The sequence below is a fragment of the Chinchilla lanigera genome, unplaced genomic scaffold (genome assembly GCF_000276665.1).
Source record: "Chinchilla lanigera isolate Chin_1 unplaced genomic scaffold, ChiLan1.0 scaffold00011, whole genome shotgun sequence".
In the NCBI taxonomy this organism is placed as follows: domain Eukaryota; kingdom Metazoa; phylum Chordata; class Mammalia; order Rodentia; family Chinchillidae; genus Chinchilla; species Chinchilla lanigera.
This window is the reverse complement of record NW_004955412.1, coordinates 10,377,607-10,400,095: the sequence shown is the minus strand read 5'-3', so window position 1 is coordinate 10,400,095 and position 22,489 is coordinate 10,377,607. Positions and strand designations below refer to the sequence as shown.

Here is a 22,489-nt window from a genome sequence, read left to right as displayed (position 1 = left end):
TTTTACATAGGATATATATTATATTTCACCATATCCTTAGCTTTGTTGTACCCATCTGTATTAATGGAATAAGGAATGTCTCTTTCCGGTATACCTCCATCTCTACTTGTTGAAGGTATATATTTCTGGCTTAGTCTTAAAGCAAGAAATAAACATAAAGACTACATGGTATATCTTGCTTGTATATTTGTTGTAAAGGGGAAATGCATGGTGTAGTATGAGGTAGAAAGCTAGTTAATAATGGAGTTGGAATTAGAATTTAGGGGGTTAATACACACAGTACATAGCCCAGTCTTCTGTGTAACCAAAATTAGTTGCCATCCATTAAGAGCTCTCTCGTTTCCATCTTTTCCACCCTCAAAACACTTTTTTTCTTGTGCTTCTTCGTTCTGCCATGTATTTTATATTTTATTGTAAAGCCTTAAAGCATTCACTGTTTGGTTAATATTAATATCTTGTACGGTGCCTTCCACGTAGTAGGTTCCCAATAAAGTTTTATTGAATTTCATATAAAAATAATCAGTAGAGGTTAGCCAGGTGTGGTAGTACACACCTGTAATCCCAGCACTCAGGTTGCTGAGGAAAGAGGATCACCGAGAGTTTAAGGCCAGCCTGGCCTACATAGTGAGTTGAAGTCCAGCCTGAATTACATAGTGAGATCTTGTCTCAACAAACAAAACAAAACAAAAAACAGAAAAAGAAAAAAATAAATAAATATATACACACACACATATACTGCTTCTTGCCACATTAAAGTTTAGATTCCGTTTCCTTAGCTCACTGTTTTGTTTTCTTGAAATACAGCTGGAGAGTCTTTAAATATCGTTCCTGGCCCCCAAGAAAAGAAATCACAGGCCAGTTTAATGTCACCTGGTAGGCGTAAAAGGTAAATGATTTTGATCAATGATATGTTGCCAATACCATTTAAAACACACAAACAAAAAAAGAATTATAACAGGATATTTACATACTGAATACAGTTCTTGGAACTGCGTACTGATACTAACTTCAGAAGACATTATTTTTTCTTACATGATAACCTGAAATTGAGTTGCGTCCCTTAGTAAATGCTGTATCACTGTTTCATTAAATAGTTCTTTTTTCTTTGATGGTACATGAAATAATTGTATGTCTTATAATTGATGTTATCTCAGGTACTTCACAATATGTGCTTTTTAAATGCACTTAAATAGTACCAGTATATTTTATGGTTCACAAACATACATTTTAAGTTTTAAAATAATTTATATAACCTTTTCAGGAAGTTTTTGAAAGAAAATTCTTTCTATCCTACTTTGCTAGTATCTCTGTCTGGACAGTTTTTCAGGAAAAAAAGGGAAGTAAGAATTTACTTTTTTTTTTTTTTTTTTTTTTTTTTTTCCCTGATTTTTCACCTGCCAACACATGGGTTGTGGTTTTGGGTGGGGTTTTTTTTTTGTTTTTTGTTTGTTGTTTGTTGTTTGTTGTTTTTTTTTTTAGTTTTTATGGTTATTGCTAATTAAGGCTTACTTTACTACAAACTTTCTTATTATGAGCTTTCTCACTTAGTAAAAGTCTGCAAATACAATTTTATTCCAATCTTCTCTAAACACAGTAATGTGTTTGGCCTTCTTTTATTTTAAAAGGGTCATAGAGTCACAGTTTATATATTTAAGACTGTATAGCTAGTAAGTAATAAAATTAGATCTCAAATTTAGTTTTTGTTAGTCCAAGTTTGTTAATTTTTTCTATTCTGTTTTGTTTGGTTCACACTAAAAGAGAGAACATACCTAGTCTACCAAAATGATCTTAAAGTTTATGTCTGGTAGTTACCATTGAATCTGTTAGACATAGTAGTGAAAAGATAATCTTTTTAAATGTGTTTCAGTGAATCACAAAGGAAAACTATTACTTTGTCTGGGCCTCACTCAACAATACGGAATTTCCAGGACCTAAATACATTTGCAGTAGAAAAAGTAAGTGACCTTCCCAAACTTTACAATTTGAAATACGCCTAAGTTTAAAAATACTGACAGTTACACAAATGTGTACATGCATGTGTATGTGTACACTAAACACAGTTATTTTGAAAGATTGCAGTGGAATTGCCTTGGGATAGTAGGTAGGTGTCTATGGTTACTTTTCTCTCGTTACTGGGACAAAATACCTGACATCCAAAATTAAGGAAGGGAAGTTTTATTTAGCTCACAGTTTGTGGAGGTTTCAGTCCATACTCAGCTGGCTCCAAGGCACAGTGGCACGTGGCAGAGGGCAACAGTTCATGGCAGCAGAAAACAGCAAAAGCAGCAAGAGCAAAAAGGGAGGAGTAGCAACCAAGCCTCTTTTCCTCCCTTATATTGTTTGCAAACTACCTGCCCTAGGACAGGTGTAGCACTCATACCCATAATCCCAGCATTGAACCATGGATCAATTATAAACTCTAGAAGCCTGCCCCATGACTGCATGAGGCTTTGGGGGACATCTAGACACACACCATGACAGTAGGGATGTGTAATTCTAGGAGGCAAAATACTCAGAATAGATATGGACAGTGCACAAAAGGAAGGAATATTTGTATATTAAGAAACTGCAAATACTTTGCTGTTGCTGATTTTTTCAGTATAATAGATTATTTTATTAGAGTCAGGATACTTAAAAATTTTTATAATAAGGTAAAATGTGGAACTATTTTCTTTAGGCAATGAAGAAAGAGGTGGTGAAAGATCTGTGAAAAAAATTTTCAAATGTTGTTTTCAAGTGTTAACATGGAGGGGGAACTACCACAACTAAGCCACTACTTAGACTGATTGAAACTATTTAGCTTCCAATGATTGGGGTTTTATTATGTATTTTAAGACACGTTCCAACTATATTGCACACACTGGTTTCAAATTCCTGGGCTCCTGGTCCTCCCACTTTAGCCTCCTACATAACTGGGACTTCTGCAGCTGACTGAGATGTTTTTTTGTGTGTGTGATGATTGTTTTTGAGTAAGTTATGTAATACTCTTTCCTATCCTTACTTAATATTGACTTTCTTTTCCAGCAAATGGTTATTGAAAATGCACGTGAAAAAATACTAAACAACAAATCTCTTCAAGAAAAGCTTGCAGAAAACATTAACAAATTTTTGACTAGGTGAGTTGTATTTTTAAAACATTCGATTGTTTTTGCCTAATTGCATAATTATGCTAGATTTTCCTTTCTGTATTACAGTGATAACAATATCACTCAAGTACCCAAGCAAACAGATAGCAACGTTGCTGAACCAGAAGCTTCAATTGATGAACTCCTAGGACTTCCGGTATGAATATGGGGTGTGTGTGGGTAGGGAGTATTTATACTGATAGTTACAATTGATGATACTTTGGTTTTATTTAAAAACTATTGCCCAAAAAGATTTGATGTATATGATGTAGCTGGGTATGGTGGCATACACCTGTAACCCCAGCACTTGGGAAGCCGAGACAAGAGAATCACCATGAGTTCGAGGCCAGCCTGAACTGCACAGCAAGACCCTGTCTCTAAAAATAAAAACAAAACAAAAAGAGCCAGATAAAAGAAGATGTAGCTTCCCTTAATTCCTAAATTACCCAAGTGTAATTTGTTTCTGAGCACATTTTGATAGTGACTTTTCAGAGTTAGTTTATATTTTATTATTTAAGTAGTAAAAGTAACAATATCTTTCTGATTCACCTAATAGCTGACAAACTTTACCAGGTTATCACTAAACCTCATTTATACTCATACAAACAGCAGTTTTGGATTTTTAAGTAATACTTAACAATTTGTAGTATGTTTTTGGTGTATAATAAATGACAGTACTGTGCAGTGTTTAGTACGTTTCTCCTACACTGCTACGAACTGTATAATAATTTAAAGAAATGATGAAATACTGTGTTAAATGAAGCCAAGAACTACTTAAAGAGTTACTGACCAAATGAATAATTGTATATGTGAGGCGTACTGCCAAGAGAAGAGAAGTAGGAGTTAGATCCCTGTTGGTGCTCAGTGCTGGTGAGTAAGAGTTGATAAAGAAGGAACTTAACACAAAATGTGTTTGTTTTTTTCTTTTTTCAGTTTTGAGACAGGGTCTCCCTCTGTAGTTTAGACTGGGTTTGAACTCACTGTGGAGCCCAGGCTGGCCTCAAATTTAAAAATGATCCTCCTGCTTTAGCCTCCCAAGTGCTGGGATTGTAGGTGTCATGCACCACTGTGCTCGGCAATATATGTTTTAATATTTGTCCATGCATAGCATGCATTTGAAGAGCAGCCAAGTATGTAGTTGTCGCGTATCCTTTTACTTGTAATCTTGGACAGTGTAAGCATTTTGTTAGCATTACTGTGTGAGTTCATTATAGCAGGCTTTTTATCCAATTGATAAATTCTGGGTAAAATCAGTGATTTTTTTTTTTTTTTTTTTTTTTTTGCCATATGCCAGCTCTACCAGTAATTCCTTTAAAAAGCTCTTCTTATCTTAGCTAACAAATATATATCTGTGCTAGGCTTTTTTTTGTACTCTCTAAACTCATTGCTATGTTGTCTTCACAAAATTATCAGATGCTTAATGTAGTTAACGGCACTCATCAGTAGTGTCTTTACAAGAAAGTAAAGACATGCTGGGCATAGTGGCACATGCTTGTAATCCCAAAACTCAGGAGGCTGAAGCAGAATTTCCAGCCTAAATCAGAGTGAGACCCTATCTCAAAAACTGGAAAAATAAAAAGACACAATCTTCCGCTTTTGGTTATTCATACTGTTGTGTACAGTATTTGTGAAAAGTTTAAATTCAGGTTTTTAAAAAAAAATCAGGTTTAAATAACAGTTTTTAAAACAGAGGGGATTTTTTAAAAACACAAAAGAACAAAGTAGTCTCAGTTTGTAAGCCAGTAAAAGGAAGGCAAATTTGTAATCTAGAGTAGCACTTGTACTTTTGAAAGTAAATAGTAAATAGTAAAGCTACAAACATGATGACAAATTGCAAAATTTGGAGAGTAAACGCCATATCTTTTCCCCAGTCCTTACCGTCTCCCAGAAGTAGCACTGTCAGTCATAAACTCCCAGCAAAAGAATCTGACTTGCTCAGAAGAAAAGAACTGAAAATACATGGTTCTGTAAGATTATTCTACCACTTAGATTGTACTTCAGAATCTCGCTACCTTCCTTTGGTCCATTAGTCCAGAGCTTGCCAGGTAGCCTTTGGCGTGCTACTCCTGCAAGAAGAGCAGATAAGTAATCCTTGTTAAACATGAGAAGGAAGCACTTAATGTAAAGACACCAGATACATAATTATATTTGTACTGAAGAATCCATAAAGCATTATGTGAAGAAAACCTCACAATAATGGTCACTGTAGAGAATAATTTTATTTGTTTTTATATGCACAGATAATTGCTATGTTCATTTTATTTTAATGTTTAGGAATATGTTCACCAAAGTGATTAACTCTAGGAAGTAAAATTAAGGAAAATTGATCTTTTACTTTTTAGTATTATTTTATTTTCCTTATTGAGCATATTGTTACACTTAAAATCAGAAGAAATTTTCTTGAAAGGGAGTGCTTCAACATAAAAATTCAGAGATATCAAATGTCTGATAATTTTTTTTTGGTATTCAGTATTGATCGAATTAAAAGCGTGTCTTCAATTCATGATTGCAGAGTGAAATCCACATGTCTGAAGAAGCGATACAAGATATACTGGAACAGACAGAATCAGACCCTGCATTTCAAGCACTGTTTGATTTGTTTGACTATGGTAAGTAGACCAGTTTCTTCAAGACAGGGACAAGAAAATGGTCTTTTCCAGTCTCTTTGGTAACTGCACCAGAGTGAGGCAACATTACTCAGAACATTTGAAATGGGTGCTATTTCCTTAAGCCAAGCATTTTATGGATATTTAAAGGAGTTTTTGTTTTTATTTTATTTTTACTTAAACATCAGCTATAAAAGTAGAAAATAGTGTGCGGTTTTTTATTTTTATTGGCATTTTGGAGCATCAGAATTCATTGAGGCGTACTATAAGACAGATAAATATAATTAAATAATATAAAAGGAATACAATATAATGACAGTTGCTCACAATCCTATGTTCTAGTACAATATTTTTCCCACTGTAGTCCTCTAAGCGAGCAGTACCAACATTATCTGAGAAGGTGCTAACTATGGAACTTCTTGGGCCTTCCAGAAGATCCTAATACAGGCTCAGGTTTAAGAACCACCAGTACTAGTCAGGCACCGTGGTGTGCCCATATGCAGACCAGAACAGAATTGCGAGAGCCCAAGGGTCTGAGACTGGCCTGGGCAACATAAGTAAGTGAGACTGTTTCAAAGGAACGGTCTGGTGGGGAAATCCGTCTCTTTGCACTTGTAAATGACATACAAAGCAGCATATTAAAAACATCCAGCAAACCATAATTAAGACCAAAGTTTAATATTTGACCAGTAGTAGTAATTCATGCTTGTTTCCATTTTAATTATTTCCCTGTTCTCTTTTTAACAGGTAAAACAAAGAACAGTAAAAATATATCACAAAGCATTTCTAATCAGCATATAGTTTTACCCGAAGAAGCAAATCTAGTGGTTAAAAGTTCTTTTGAAATACAAGAATCTGGTAAGAACTTGATTTTGTTATCATTAATCAAAATGTTAATAGTAGTGTCAATTCAAAGGCACAAACTGTTGTTTAAATTCGAAGTTCAAATTACTACATGGGTCAGTTGTATATATCTAGTTTTCTCTCCATTAAGCAAAGTTACTTCCAAGTCTTTGATATCTTCAAAGGTGAATTTGTAATAGTCTTTATAGTGCTGTATAAAGATCTGTAAGGCTCATATGTGATGTCATTCAGTCTAGTGAATGTAGCTCACGGAGCACCTGTTTCATTTGTGTAGGGGACATTATGTAGCATAGTGGTAGATTTGAATGTGAAGATGTGTGACTTTTAAGTTGTATCTACTATGTCCACTAAGTCACTGCTTTGCAGCTCTGTCTGTCATAGCATGCCCATGTGAGAGCCTGTAGGAGCCATTTACTGAAAGAAGGAAAGCAATAAATAAAACCATCTCAGAGTTTTGAAATACATTCCAATTTTTAAAGAACTTACTCTTATTTTAATATAACAGACCAGCACAGAAGTACACAATAAAAATGAATTGGCTCAGCCGGCTGTGGTGGCTCACATCCTGTAAACCAGCACATGGGAGGCCGAGGCAGTAGAATCTCTTGAGAGTTTGAGGCCAGCTTGGGCTACATAGTGAGTTGAAGTAAAGTCTCAACTACATAGCAAGACCCTGTCTCAAAAAAAGCTAACAAAGAGTGTGTGGCTGATTGAAATAACAAACCAAGCAAGTAATATACCCAATTTTCTTCTTAGGCTGAACTGTCCAGGGTGCACGTGTTTCTCTCTACATGCTATGTATAAAAGATTGTGCTTCATTTGAGCTCCACGCTGCACGAGACAAAACTTGGAATTCTCTTTTCTCAGTGTTTTTTCACTGCTCTTGCCAGCAATGGTGGTACACCTCTAAGTACCGGGGAGGCTGAAGCAGAGGGACCACAAGTTTGAGGGCAGCCTGGGCCACTTAGTAAGACCCTCAAAATAGGGGCTGGGGATTTAGCTCAGCGGCAAAGCGCCTGCCTGGCAAGCGCAAGGTCGTGAGTTCGGTTCCCGGTACCAGAAAGAAAAAAAAAAAAAAAAGACCCTCAAAATAAAAAGGGGGTGTTGCTCAGCGATAGAGTGCGTGGCTAACACATGCAATGCCCAGGGTTCAAATCAGTCTCCAAGACCCCCTCCCCAAACACATTTGCCTCCCTAAAACTTACATGGCCTCAACTGATTTCCCTCTTCTCCCCAGCAATAAGGATTTGAATGGCTGTATACCCATTTTTACCAGGGTCATAGCTTTTATAGTGTTTGGTATACTTTTTTGTGGGTTTTCCCTATATTTTCTCATATTTGTTCAAGTCAGTGTTTTGTGCCCTAAGTTGTCAATACCTTTTTCAATGCTGTTTTGTTTTCTGAGATACCCTTTCCTCCTACTCTAACTGTAATATTTCCCTTATTTTTCAAGATCACCTCCTTGTAACATTTTTTTTTATTCCATAAGTGGAGAAAGGTTCCTTTCGTTCCTGTTGTTTTCAACATTTGTTGTAACGTCGTGTTCTGTGTCTGCTTAAATCTCTGAAGGGTCAGGGAGGATAAGCCCAGTTTAGTAGTACACACTTGTAATCCCTGCACTTGGGAGCCTGAGGCAGGAGGGTTGCTGCGAGTTCGAGGCCAGCTTGGACTGCACAGTAAAACTCTGTCTCAAAAGACAAAAAAAAAAAAATCAGAAAGTGGATCAGTTATCTTCGTATTGTAGTACTGTGCATATATCGTTGGCCTTCACTGAATGTGTGTTGACTGTTAAACAGTACGCATAGTTCAAATATTGATGATGCAAAGGACATCACATAGAATGAGGTCAGTAGAAAGGGTGGAAGTAGAAAAGTTAATGTAGTGAAACAACTCTGCTCTTATTGGAGCCAATTTTTGTTTTACCTATTAGTAAATATTATATGTTCTTAAACCTCTATACTTTTTCCTTCATTATGTCATCTGTTTACTAAGAATGGAGTACTTGTTTAAAAAGACATCAGTAATTAGAAAAGTTGTCATGGGTATTTATGACATACACAGAATGGGCAATACAGTGTGTTGGACTTCTACTTACTGTTATGCTGAAACTTTGTATTTCATGGACAAAATAGGTTTTATAGTACAGATGACTGCTCAAAAACTAAATATACTGATATTTTTGATCATGATCCTGATATTTTGCAGATGGTCAACCTGGTCAGCCTGCTTGTCCGTCCTATGAAAATGAAGATGCACTAAATGTTTTAAAGGATGGCGGAAACCAAGAAGTGCTTAGACAGCAAGCCCAGGAAGATTTTTTCCAAATAGACTGTGGCATCCAGAAAAAGTCCATTAAAACAGTAGCACCTACAGAACAGAAGTGTGACCTTGATATTACCTTTGAGTCTGTGCCTAATTTGAACGACTTTAACCAAAGAGGAAATTCTCATGCTGAATGTAATCAGCATTGTACTGAATTATACACCAGTCAGATCCCTCCTGAAACTGAAAGGGCCATGGAGGTTGGAAAGAATTCTTTGTCTCCAAATGTGGCCAGTGAGTCTCAGTTACAGCCTGAACAATCTGACCTACCAGTAACTTCGTTTGTTACACTTGGTGGTGAGGTGAACAATGAAAACTTAATTCTCTCTGGGAAAAGTTCTCAACTTTTGTCTCAAAATACTCCCCTAACTGGAAATCCATCTAAAAATAGTCAGTTTTGTGAAAGTCTTAACAATACGGTAAGACTTAAAACTAATTTCCATAGTTCCACATTACCAGATTCTAGTGAAATTCAAAAGAATAAAATTGAAATAAATAATGTACTACCACTTGTGTCACAAGAGCTATCAGGTTGCCAGGAGAATTCTTCACTTCAAAATAAAATAATACCTGTGTCTGTTGAAAATTCAGCTTTACATGTATCTGAACAGCAAATAGAAATTCGTCTTGAAGATTCAGTCTCTTCAGTTAAACAACCATATAATGATTCCACAGTTACTGAATTAAGTCATGCAGAAAGTGAAACTGAGCCACACAAGTCTGACAAAGCTACTTTGGATTCACAGGAGCCTTCATCTTCCGTAAAAGGAGGAGATAACATTTTTCTTTCTTTAGGTAGAACTGACAGCTGTGAGGACATTGCAGTGATACCTCCGGAAGGTAACTCTTTAAAAAACAGCCAGTCTCTTCCTTCAGAACCGGGGTGTTCTTCAGTGGGAGATTCTCACTCTGAGTCCCGGAATCCTGGTGATAAACCTTCCAGTGACAGCTCTGCAGAGATAGATGCTTCCAGTATTGTCTCCCTCAAAATTATCATTAGTGATGATCCCTTTGTTTCCTCGGATACTGAACTGAACAGTGCTGTGTCTAGTATCAGTGGAGAAAACTTGCCAACTATCATTTTATCTTCTCCTGCTAAATCACCTGCCAAAAATGCAGAATTAGTTAAAGGGCTGTCTTCAGAAGAAACTGCGGGTTCTGCTGTATCTGCCGAAGTAGAGGATTCAGCCTCAGTGGAACAGAGCCTTTTAACACTCAAACCTGAGGACTCTGCAGTAAGTAACACTCAGAGTGAAGACGGCACTGCTTTCTCAGCCGGTGTCACACCGTGTGTTTCCAAGGAAGGAGGGTTCATACAGTTGATGCCAGCCACAAGCACAACTTTTGGCAACTCAAATAACATTCTGATTGCTACCTGTGTGACTGATCCAACAGCCTTGGGAACAACTGTCAGTCAATCTAATGTTGTGGTGTTGCCTGGAAATTCTGCACCTATGACTGCACAAGCTCCTCCACCGAAGTTACAGACACCACCAAGATCAAACAGTGTATTTGCTGTCAACCAAGCTGTGTCACCGAACTTTTCACAAGGTAACTTTAAGAACATATTTGAACCTGTAATCCAAGCACTTGGGAGGCTGAGGCAGGAGGATCTTGAGTTTGAGGCCAGCCTGAGCTACATAGTGAGACCCTGTCTCCAAAAAAAAAAGTGGAGATAAGCGGGGGATATGACTGTATGGTTGAGTACCTGCCTACCATATGCAAGGCCATGAGTTCCATCCCCAGTGCTGCAGAAGAAAAAGGGGTTGGGAGCATGTTGAAGCCGTTGGCAAGGAGATTAAAAACGTGTATATATTTTATGAGAAGGTACACTTGAAATCTGTAATTACACTTCCTTCTTGTGCTGGCTAATTAATTCAGTCAAATCTTTGCTAAGCCATAGGCTTAAATAGTTGAATTTTTGTTTTTTTTCCATAGTTCTTTTTCACGTACGTGTTATTTATGCTACTGAAAGGATAAGAAAGACTTGATTCTTCACATAGCCGTACCTAATAAAACCCAGATGTTATGGGAGAATTTCTTAAAATAGTTGTTGTACCTGTAGGTTTCAAGGACTTTGTCATCTGTTTAGAGAGACTTTCAAAAACAACCTGAATTTCTTCCTCCATAAAATGTGTAATTTTTCACTGCTTTACTTCTTCTGGAATTGATTCCAGTCTTTACACTCCTTTGTTTAGAGGGTGATCTTGTGGCATTTTATTACATTCTGTTTTATAGCAGTGATTAAAATGCCCATTACATTGGTCATTGATCATATGCTCCTCAGAGGTGAAGCTTACATCTGCATTTCTATATTACTGTTCTTTTCCCCTGCCCACCTTTTCACGTTTCAAGCATACATTAAAGTCTGATTAAGCCAGGGACATAGCTCAGTGGCACAGTGCCTGCCTGGCAAGCGCAAGGTCCTGAGTTCAATTCCCAGATAGATAAGATAGATATGAGATAGATAAGATTAGATAGATGAGATAAGATAGATAGGAGATAGATAAGAGATAAGATAGGATAGATCCTGAGTTGGATTCCCAGTTCAGTAAATACCTACCTACCTACCTACCAGCCAATCATGGATGAAAAGGTTTTATAAAAATCTGATTAAACATTAACAGTCAAGTATTAAACTTGAAGAGTCTGTTTCAAGTGCTGTTTTGAGGAGCTAAACGAGAGGTCAGAATTGGTACAAATATGGAGCTTAAACTAGAGCTTAGAGAAATAAGGTAGGGTTTGGAGAGAAGAGAAGTCCTCACAGCCAAGGGAACCAGCGTAAACATGCACAGGTATTTGAGAGACGGCAGGAAGAGAACCTAAAAGTGAAGAGATCAGCCCAACAGGAAGAGTATATTCAAAAAAGTTCACTTGCAGAACAGGACTGAAGTATAGTAGTTGGCTGTGGCTGACTTGTAGGGACCTCGTAACCACCCTGATTTCTCCTCGCTGATTTTTGCTTGTTCTGTGCCCTTTGGACCAGTGCCACTGAGACAGAAGACAGGGTTATGAACAGGGTCTTTGGCTACAGTCATGCAGTTAGGACCCTTTCTGGTACAGAGTTCATACGCAAATTAGTTCCTTTATTCTACAGGAATCAAGATGGAGTTGTAATACATTCTCCTAGCTAAGGGCTAAGAGTCTTACCCTCAGCCCTGATGGTTGAGCATGGCTGAATACCTTAGTACCTTCATATTCAGGTTGGCTTTCTCTCGGCTATGCTGCTGTTCTTAATGAGTATTTTTTAAAAGGAAAGTAGATTATAAAGAAAAGTAATGCATAGAGTTCATTAGAGTACTAAGTATTTTATGCCAGAAGATTTGAGAGAAAATCTTACGTTAATGAGAATTGTTTTTCAGGTTCTGCCATTATAATTGCTTCTCCGGTCCAGCCTGTACTTCAGGGAATGGTGGGAATGGTCCCTGTGTCTGTGGTTGGACAGAGTGGAAATACCTTTCCTGCACCACCTCAGCAGGTAAGATTCATGAACTAAGAGTGGTGTACTGGCTGGGGATTTAGCTCAGCGGCAAAGCACCTGCCTGTCAAGCGCAAGGTCGTGAGTTCGGTTCCCGGTACCGGAGAAAAACCAAAAAAAAAAAAAAAAAAATTTACTTGAAGAGTGGTGCGCTGAAGCTTGCCTAACGGTAATGAATGGCGTCTTCTCTTCTAGGTCCTCCACATGCCTTTGGCAGCACCTGTGTGCAGCAGAAGTATCCCTCAGTTCCCCATTCCTGCAAAATCTCAGAAGGCTCAGGGGCTGCGAAACAAGGCTTGTATAGGTACCGTTTCTTTACGTTACCGATGTCAGCTTTATGTCTGTGTTCATCCATCTTCAGCAACACCTGAATGTTTTCCTTCTGAATACTTAACTATTCCTAACTAATGATCATCTTACCTTAGCTTGAAGTATTACAATATAGATGTCACAAGGCAGCCAATTCTATTATTGAAGAGTTTCACTTCTGATAAAGTTGTTTCTAGTTATTGACTCTTAGTTTTTGCCTGTGGGACCTTGTTTCTTCTTTGGTGTTCCTGAGATAAGCATGATCCCTCTTTCCTGAATGTTTGAGTGTTTGGTAAATGGCTTGTATATTTGTATGAGACTTCAGAGCAATACATCTCAAATTTTAATATGTACACATACTACACATAAAATGCAGATGCTAAATTAATCGGAGTGGCTTAGGGCCTGAGGTTCCATATTTCTAGCAAGCTCATGTACTGCCAGTGCTCCTGGTAGAGCACACTTCGAGTAGCATGGCTTCAGTCTGTAGATTGTCTTCTTTTGTTCCTAGTCAGTGGCCATGTCAGAAGCCCAGGAGTCACTCTTAACACACATTTCTTAGTACGAATACTTTTCAACTAAGTTGTATCAGTGTTGTCCTAATCTAGTCCCCCTTCTTGTTGTCTCTGCTTACTTGTGCCTTTTTCCCTCCTCAAATACAAATGTGAATGTGTTGATTCCCTGCGTAAAAACCTGGAACTCATTGCTCACAGGGTAAAACTGAAATTCCTCGGGCTGGGTAACATACACACTTGCCAGCCTCTCCATTTTCAGCCCTTACCAGTTGCCAGCACGGACTGTGCACCGGCAGCACCCGCTGTCCATCTTATACTTGGTCTTGTCTTATCTTCTACAAATGTTACTTCCTCTTCTCAGAATTCTCTGTTCTCATCCAACTGTCACCCTTGATCCGCTTTTGATCCTTCAAACGTAAAAGTAGTTTTATCCTAGGGAGCTATTTTTATCCTAAGGAGCTATTTTTATCCTAAGGAGCTATTTTTAAGCAGTGGCTGAGGTGGGTATTCCACTTTTTCTTTCTTATCTATGCTCCAGCACTTATCAGATTACATTGTGAATGTTTGTTTTTACTAGTAAAGTGTTTTACAGACAGTGGTATACAGAGAATTCACTGAATGTTATGATCAGTTCAGTTTTTCTTTATGCTAAAGGTTACCCATCTATTAATTTGGACTTCAGTTGTGTATTGATTTACTGGCACCCTGTTACACTTTGTCTCATTCTAGCAGTCCTACATTATTTTTCTGTTCCTTCTCTTACCTTGTTTGTTCCTTTTAATGACCATCGGAAATCCACCATTTGCATAAACCTATAAGTGGACTTTTAGGGTGTTTTTATAATAATATGATGAACACTTCTGTAGATGGCGTCTTTGTGGGCCTATATGAGTATGTTTGGGGCATATACCCAGGAGTAAATTTAATTTTCTTTTCTTTTTTTACCCAGGAGTAGATTTTTTTGAATCATAGAGAAGAATTCACTCTTTCATTATTGTCTTTACCCATGACATTGCCTGTGCTCAATACCATGTAATATTTAACTTTTATCAGTGTGACAGTATGAAATAGAACCGTAGTGTCTTATTTCATTTTGCATTATTATAATCACTAGTAAGGTTCAGAATCATCTCTTACAGGTAACTAATATTTCCCTTGCTATGAATTGCAAATTCAACTCCTTTTCCTCCATCTCTGTTCAATTTCCTATCTATTGAGGTGTTATTTTGTGTTTTGCTACTTTATCACAAATGTCTTCTCACTGTGACACTTGTTTTTTATGCCATTATAGACTTAACGCAAGAAAATAAATGGGTATAAGTTAGTGTCTATTTATGATAAGTTCTTAAAGGCTATCTGGTAAAGATCCACTGATAGTTGGGAACAAAACAAGGATACTCATTCTCAGCTTCCTGTAAAGATACAGGAAGCCAGTATTTCCAGCACCAATAAATTATTATTAAGTAGTCTGTTTATCCCTACTGACAGCCGATCTTACCTCCACTATATGCAAATTACCATATATCTGTGGAGAGAATAGGTATGAAATTTGAATAAAGGGAACGAAATTATTATGGCAGGTAGCATGATTTTTACACAATAAGCCCCAGGGACTCAACAGAAAAATGATTAGGACTGGTAAGAATTAAACAAGGTTACCAGGCATGACTAATTTACCAAAATTTCTATGCCAGCAATAAAGTTACTAAATGTAATAGAAAACAAAGTATCATTTACAATGATCACAAAAATCATAAACTAAAAAAAAAAAAAATCGTAAACTGCAAAGGAGGTAACCTAACCAAAAATGTTAGAAAAAGAATTTTAAATCTGTAAAAGGATCTGTAGGAAGTCCTAAATAAATAGAAAAGAGCCGTGTTCATGACTTGAAGATTTAACCCTGTGAAGATGTCGGCTCCCAGTTGAAAAACAATTTCTGTAGAATTCCAGTTTAAAACCCAAGTGAAATATTGTGAGGATTGGGAAAACTGATTAAGTTTATAAGTAAGAATAAACCCATGGTTAGCTAAGAAGAACAGAGAACAAACTTTACCCCGCCAGTACTGAAACACAGTCATACCATAGTAATTTCAAACGAACAAAAAATGGAACAAAAATATTTTAGGAAGAGACTGTGCCCAGTATATGATAAAGGTAAAATCAGAGGAGGTACCGTATGCAAAGTAACACCATATTTTCATTCAGGACCTTGGTGACTGTAAGAGGTGGTTTTCCGACATCTCTGCCTTAAATGTTTTCCATGGCGGAGCACATGACTACCACGGGTGAGGCCTTGGGTTCAGTCCAGCACCAGAAAGAGGAAGAACAGACAACAAAGTGGTACCATTCCATGTCACTTAAAGTTGATTTCTCACTTACGTGCCACTTGGCAAACATTTTAAATCTTTGTCTCTCCCATTCCCCTTTCAAACTGTTCGAGATTTGTACATCTCAGGTATATCTAATCTCTGCCTTCGCACTTTTAGCCAGTGATTTGATCTTCAGCTTGTGAGTAGTAAATTTCATTTCTGATCACTCCTGTGCAGTATGTATCTCTTCTACTTCCAACATCATTCTTCTCTTTTCTCATCTCTTGTAAAAGAATTCTATCTCAAGCTTTCTGAGGTTATGCAGGCTACCTGTGCTCTTGATTGTATCCGCTCCTGTGTGTCTCTCAGGAGCAGACATCCTTTTCTTACATCCTTTAGTTTTTTGGCTTCTTTCCTCTCTGGTTGTAAACTTTCATGTTTCTCCCACCTGCCAACCCTTTCTCTCCAACACCTCTTTATTTCCTAGTCCTTACCCACATTACTGTATTGTCCCATCTTTCTACTAAAATTATTTATGTCAGTCTCCTAATATTGCCGTGTGCTTTGGACTTCTTCTATTTTTACTTTCATTTCCTTGGTTGATACTATTTCCTCAGATGATACTGCTAGATATTTACTTGGAGGATTTTATATAACTCTCAAGATCTTTAAATTGTATGTATCTAAGTCTTAGCTTTCCACTTCACTGACCTCCCCTGCCTCCCCCATGGTTAATGTTACTGTAGATTGTTCTTTACCTTCATATGCATGTGAATGCCCATTTTTGTTAAAGACCCTGATCTTCCCTCACCTGGAGTATTTAGAACCATCGTACTAGAATTCTTGCTTTCCGTTACCTTTCTTCTCTGTTGTGTCTTTCACATTGTTGTCAGACTGGTCTTCCCAAAACATGAATGTATTCGTGCATCTCCCTATAGATTGTCTCTGAAATCGGCAGAATGCACAAGTTATTCACGATCTCATCTCTGTTACCCTTTCTACTTTTTGTGTCATGCTCCTCTCCCCTGTAAACCCTGGAAATTAATATGAAAAAATCCAAGTACTTAAGTATGGCCATTTAAAAGATGACCATTAGGGCCAGGGATATAGCTCAGCGACACAGCGCCTGCCTGGCAAGTGCAAGGTCTTGAGTTCAATTTCTGGTACCAAAAACAAAAAGATGGCTACTAAGAGCATGTGATTGGGCGTGGTGCTGTCTGCCTGTAATCCCAGCACTTGAAAGGTTGCGGCAAGAGGATCACTGTGAGTCCAAGACCAGCCTGAAGTACATAGCAAGATCCTATCCCCAAAAACTAAAACGTAAAAATAAATTTAAAAAAGGGCATGTGATGTAAGTGACTTAAGACTTGCAAACATGGCAGTTACATGGGCAAATTTTTTAAAAGATAAAACCATGCCACTTTCTTCAAATAACCGTCTTGATCTAAGTGCTGTTGGCCCCTTTTTGAGCATGTTCAGCATCCACACATGCAACCTACCACAGATAGAAAACTCCATGGGAAGCCGGGCATGGCCGCCCATACCTGTAATCCTAGCACTGAGAGGCCGAGGGAGGAGAATCACGAATTCAAAGCCAGTCTGGGCTGCATATTGAGACTGTCTCAAAACAAGGGAAAATAAAACAACAACAACAAAAAAAACCTTTCAGGGAGAAATGTTATGTCTCTGCTAAAAATGTATAGACTTTTCTTGTCTCAGTTCCCTAAACTAGAGATATGTATCTAACTCGCAACCTATAAGCCATTTGCCATTTTTTTTTTTTTTTTTTTTTTTTTTTTAGTGCTGCAACAAATACAAAAAAGCATGTATAGATGTTGGTATCCACAAGAGGCCTAAAACCATTCCCTCTGGTGCATGACTAGAGTGCATGAAGAGCTGTGTGGAGCACTGTAATTCATAGATGCATAGACTGAAATTCTATTTGCCTGAAGTTGAAACAAATCATTTGCCTCCCTATCTAGATTTCCTCTGTAGAATGCATGAATGGCAGTTTTGTGTATATTACAAAGCTGCTTTTTCAATCAGTATATGGAAGTGCATTGAAACTTTTTCTTATGGTGTGTAATATTGTCATCTGTTACATCCTTAATTCCAGGAAAGCAGGTCAGTAATTTGGCAGACTCTTCAGGTCATTCAGTTGGATGTCATGCACAAAGGTGAGTATCAAGTAGTTTCTGTTGAAGGTTATTCGAATGATCAGATTAAAAGCAAAAGGATTTCTTTATGTTGCTACATACATTTTTTTCCCCCCAGATCTGAAGTTTCTGACAAGAATATGGCCACAGGAGTTGGGAAAAAAATGGAAGAAATCCCAGGTTCCTTCTCCGGAGAGAGCATAGTTCCAGCTAGCAAACCATTTGAAAGCCATAGACGTGTGCTGTGTTTTGATAGCACTTCTCCTTCAATGGCAAACACGCCGGGGTCAAGCCATAAGGTGGTTTCCCAAAACAAAGAAAGGAACGAAGCTTCATCGTCTCATCTTGACTCACCCACTGTGTGCTCCACATTAAAACCCCCTTCGAATGCCACCAAAAAAGAGAGAGAGAAAACACCTATTCCCAAGATTTTATCTAAATCAGAAAGTGCTACTAGTCGGCATACCGCCATAAAAGAAAGTCAGTCAGAAAAGAAAGTTTCACCAACAGAAATGGTGCTTGAATCCTTCCATAAAGCAACAGCTAATAAGGAGAATGAATTGTGCAGTGATATGGAAAGGCAGAAAAGTTCAGACGCTTCAAGATTGTCCGTTGGGCAGCAAAATGGGAGTTTACGAAATGAGAAAGCAGCATCTTCACTGCAGGAATTGACCAAGAAACAAGTTTCATCTTCAAACAGTAAAAATGTTCTCTCAGTAGGTACAGCGGTAAAGGATCTAAAACAAGAACAAGCTAAATCTGCCAGCTCTTTGAGCACCACAGAAATACTACATGACGTGCAGTTGCACAGCCCAGTAAGCAGACTCGCTGATGGTGCTGATTTGCCTGTTCCCCGGACACCTGGCTCAGGAACCGGGGAAAAACATAAGGAAGAAGCTGCAGATGTCATCAGGGCTCCCTCTACTAGGCGTTTTGCTGACGACAGTAGCACACCCAAAGCAATGATCCCTCCTATCACCCCAGACCTGCCTGCCTGCAGCCCTGCCAGTGAGACGGGCAGTGAAAATAGTGTCAGCATGGCCGCCCACACGTTAATGATTCTCTCCAGAGCAGCCATTTCCAGGACTACTTCCGCAACTCCTCTGAAAGATAACACTCAGCAATTTAGAACGTCTTCAAGGAGCACCACCAAAAAAAGGAAAATCGAGGAGTTAGATGAGCGTGAGCGGAACTCGCGCACTTCTAGTAAAAGTCTTGCAAATTCATCAATACCAATGAAGAAGAAGAAAATTAAGGCAAGTTCAAAAGTTGTAATTTCAGAACTACACCATTTCCTTCCTTCAGTACTCAGAAAATTCAGCCATTTTTGCCGCAACAACCTGATTGAATATTATGGTGATGACAATATTGAGTTTTGATTGATAAAATGCATGTAATGGCAGTGTTTCTTAGTCCTTGAGGTACTTACAAGTTGTGTATCCCAGCACTCAAGAGGCTAAGGCAAGGTGAGTGCTGTGAGTTTAGGGCTGGGCTAAACTGCACAGTGAGACCCTGTTTCAGAGAGAAAGTCATATAGATGAAACAGCATTCTAAAACACTTGCTCGATTCCCGGTACCAAAAAAACAAAACAATTGCCGAGGCATTTACCCATAAACATCTTCCTTGGGAAAGATAAATGTTTCTGTCATGGTAGGACACAGGTTTTACTTTATGAAAGTGAGATAATACATGAAAGATTGGGAAACCACTATTATATAAAATTAGCAAGCTCAATGGTGCCTCAGTTCCCAAACAATTTGGTTTGCAAACAGAAGCATTTGGAAAATTTTTGTTTTTCTTTGCAAACTGCCTTGGGTGATAAACACGACTGCGGCCACCTTTCGCATACAAACGTGGTCTCTTTTCCAAAGGCATAGAACTGATTAAGTTCGCCAACCAAGGTGCCTCTGTAAAACGCTACTTTGCTCCTCTTAAGTAGATCTGGAGGTTTTCATCTCCTCCATAGCCATTAAGGTGTTAAACATGGTTGTCTATCAGAAGGCAATGCAGTAGCAGTGATGAATGAAACCTGTTTGTTTCAAAGTTTTTTAAAGCTATTTTCAGTAAGTGGATTGAATAGAAATTGTTGAAAATGTGTAGTAGCAAGGAAAGTCTTGACGTGCTGCCCTGCAGGCCTGGGTTTGAATTTTCCATGTGCTACATACCGTCTCTGCGACTGACCGGGGCTGTCTGGCTTCTCTGATTATTAGCGTCATCAGTTGACGTGGTACTGCCATATATGTTCCCTGTGGCCTTGGGAACTACATAGAGTGTATGTAAAGTACCTACGGCATATTTAATGTCTGGAATTTGCTAAGTGCCTGTTACTATTTATTCATAAAGCTTTCCAAGGTTTAGGGGTTTTGATAGTAACAGTCACTTTGTACAAGCCTACTCTATCTTGTATCATTTAGCATTCTTAGACTCTGGATTTGTATAATGCTTTTTGCTATAGACTAACGTTGAAGTATCATTAAAATACAAAGTGTTCAAAAAACATGGTGAAATTTTTGTTTTCAGTGTATTAAAGGAAAAGACACATTGCCATTAATCCCTCTCAGAATACTCTCTCTCATTTCAGACATACTTATCCTATCATTCTTGCCATTTGTATGTAGCACTTCGGAAAGTTCTCTTTCATGAATATCTAATTGTGCTGTTGGGCTGCCTGAGTGTTCTGAGTCAGTTCAGAATGTGTACTTTCATAGTCGTCTTTGAGGGGAAACCGGAAGTCACGGCATGCCAGGCCCCGTGACCAAGGTGGCTGAGGACACAAACACACTAACGTTCTTGTAAGCCTGCTTTCCATTGGATGGCACTTGGCAGTAGCATTCACCATAGACTGACTCCACCGTATTCGAACTTCATAAGGACAGGAAAGACGACTTCCAGAACTGCTTCAGAAAGTGTGGAAAAGATGGGATAAGTGTGCTCAAAAAGAGAGGGGTTACTTTTAGGGAGATTAATGGCAGTGGATCTTTTACTATAATATTATTTTAATATTCACTGTATGTTTTGATCAGACTTTGTATATTAACTTTGGGTTTATAAAACTTACCTCTACTTCTATAGAACTAAAGTTCTAAAAGATTTTTAAAAATCGGCAATTTGGTAGTACATGGAAGAACCCAATATTGTATTCTAGGTGTCTTACTGAGAAAACTGGCCGTGTTTATTTTTCCTTCTTTTCTCTCCCCACAGAAAAAGAAGCTACCTGGCTCATTTCCGGCGGGAATGGACGTGGACAAATTTTTGTTATCATTACATTACGATGAGTAAGCGTCTCACACACAGGACGCTGGTTGTTTAACACTTGTATCCCTTAAACTGTGGGTGTGGGGAATGGGATATGGACAGAAATGGAAGACATGACCTGCACTTTCCATTGTACTAAAGTTTCACTTTATACCTAATCATGCTGTTTATGAAGCAGCAACCTAGTTTGTAAATAGACTTGATATATTTCTATTTTGGAAAAAAAAAAATTCGCAGAAATGTAAGTAAAGCCAGTCTGCAAAAACTGTACAGCTTTGACAGTTGCATATTGTAAATGTTGTGTAAATCTTTTTGAAAATAGAGGTTAAATCACCTAATGTTCTTACACTGCGTTTTTTGACTTATGATCCTTAATTGAGGTTTATTCATCTGGAATAGTATCTCATTTCTTTTGAAGGAAAGTGTTCCTTAGCCTTATAAATTACTTTCAGCCATTGTTTAAAAAGATATTTAAGTATATAGCCACTAAGTACAAAAAAAGATAACTACCTCAACTGGTAGTAATCAACAGTTTGATGGATTTTTTCCCTGTAGACTCAGTACTTTACCTCCCTTTCTTGTAGTTGCAGTAAAAAGTATATCCCTAAAATTTTACAATTATTTCTTGAGGTCATTTTATTCTCTTTGTTTTGAAGAGAATTTTGTAAGCCATTTATTGAGTGTTCTCATTTTCCTTTTAACCCTTTTACAGAACATTAAGTGGTTAGACTGTTGAGCCATACAAAATTGTTATAAAGTAGTTGCGATTTCTCAGTATATATAACTTGCCCCCTAAGCACTAGGGATATAAAGAATTGCACTAATTCTTCACGTAGTAGTGATCAATGCACATTTAATTTAAATCTTGTGTTTTAAGTTAAAGTTCGTGTGGATTATCTTCTGGTGTCCTGAAAGTCATGTCCATCAAAAGATGTAAAAAGAGAAATCATAGTTTTATATTTTAGTTTCTCCTAAAATGGGGTGTGTTAAATAACAGTATCCACACTTAGATATAGCACATTGTCTGTGTGTCCCTTAAAGTGTTCTAAACAGATACTCTCAAAGCCCTTAAGTGGAGTGAGAGAGGTGCCTTCTCTGTATTGAACTCACGTAACAGCAGTCAAGTGAAGAACCAGTTTAAACTTTTAAATGATAACAAATTATAATTAATACCTGACCAGTTGTGCCTAGATATTAAAATATGCTTAAGTGCTTTCTGTTTAAATGTGAGTACATTAGGATTTTTTTTTACACAGGTGTATATTTTGTTGAAAAGTCACTTTGCTCAACCATTTTTTGTACTGGGTCTTTAAAACAATAAATCCATCCTATTCTAATACAAGTTTTCACTGTAGAAATCATTTCTTCATTGCTGAACTCTACTGCAGAAATTTTGGGTTATAAAAAGTTTTTATGATGTGACAGTGGTCTCAGACTAAATATCATACAGTTAATATTTACTTGCTACTGCATTACAGTTAGATCTGAGTAAATATTTCCATTAACTTCAGAACTTTTTACCCTTACTGGCAGTCCTGGTCAGAAACAC

At 37.7% G+C, this 22,489-nt stretch overlaps 1 protein-coding gene across 3 annotated transcripts in view; it reads left to right on the top strand.

Annotated features, from left to right (window-relative positions):
* The window catches only part of Npat (nuclear protein, ataxia-telangiectasia locus), a 44,940-nt gene extending 22,658 nt beyond the window's left edge, over nucleotides 1–22,282 (top strand). For all 3 annotated transcript variants that reach the window (XM_005378036.2, XM_013510997.1, XM_013510998.1), the window contains 12 exons: nucleotides 805–886; nucleotides 1,868–1,955; nucleotides 3,025–3,116; nucleotides 3,195–3,282; nucleotides 5,638–5,734; nucleotides 6,479–6,589; nucleotides 8,801–10,468; nucleotides 12,280–12,395; nucleotides 12,591–12,699; nucleotides 17,645–17,705; nucleotides 17,803–18,940; nucleotides 20,887–22,282. In XM_005378036.2, the coding sequence (XP_005378093.1) occupies nucleotides 805–886; nucleotides 1,868–1,955; nucleotides 3,025–3,116; nucleotides 3,195–3,282; nucleotides 5,638–5,734; nucleotides 6,479–6,589; nucleotides 8,801–10,468; nucleotides 12,280–12,395; nucleotides 12,591–12,699; nucleotides 17,645–17,705; nucleotides 17,803–18,940; nucleotides 20,887–20,964 (3,728 nt within the window). In that variant the 3' untranslated portion in view covers nucleotides 20,965–22,282. The remainder of the gene's footprint in view (nucleotides 1–804; nucleotides 887–1,867; nucleotides 1,956–3,024; nucleotides 3,117–3,194; nucleotides 3,283–5,637; nucleotides 5,735–6,478; nucleotides 6,590–8,800; nucleotides 10,469–12,279; nucleotides 12,396–12,590; nucleotides 12,700–17,644; nucleotides 17,706–17,802; nucleotides 18,941–20,886) is intronic.
* Nucleotides 22,283–22,489: the final 207 nt, after the last annotated feature.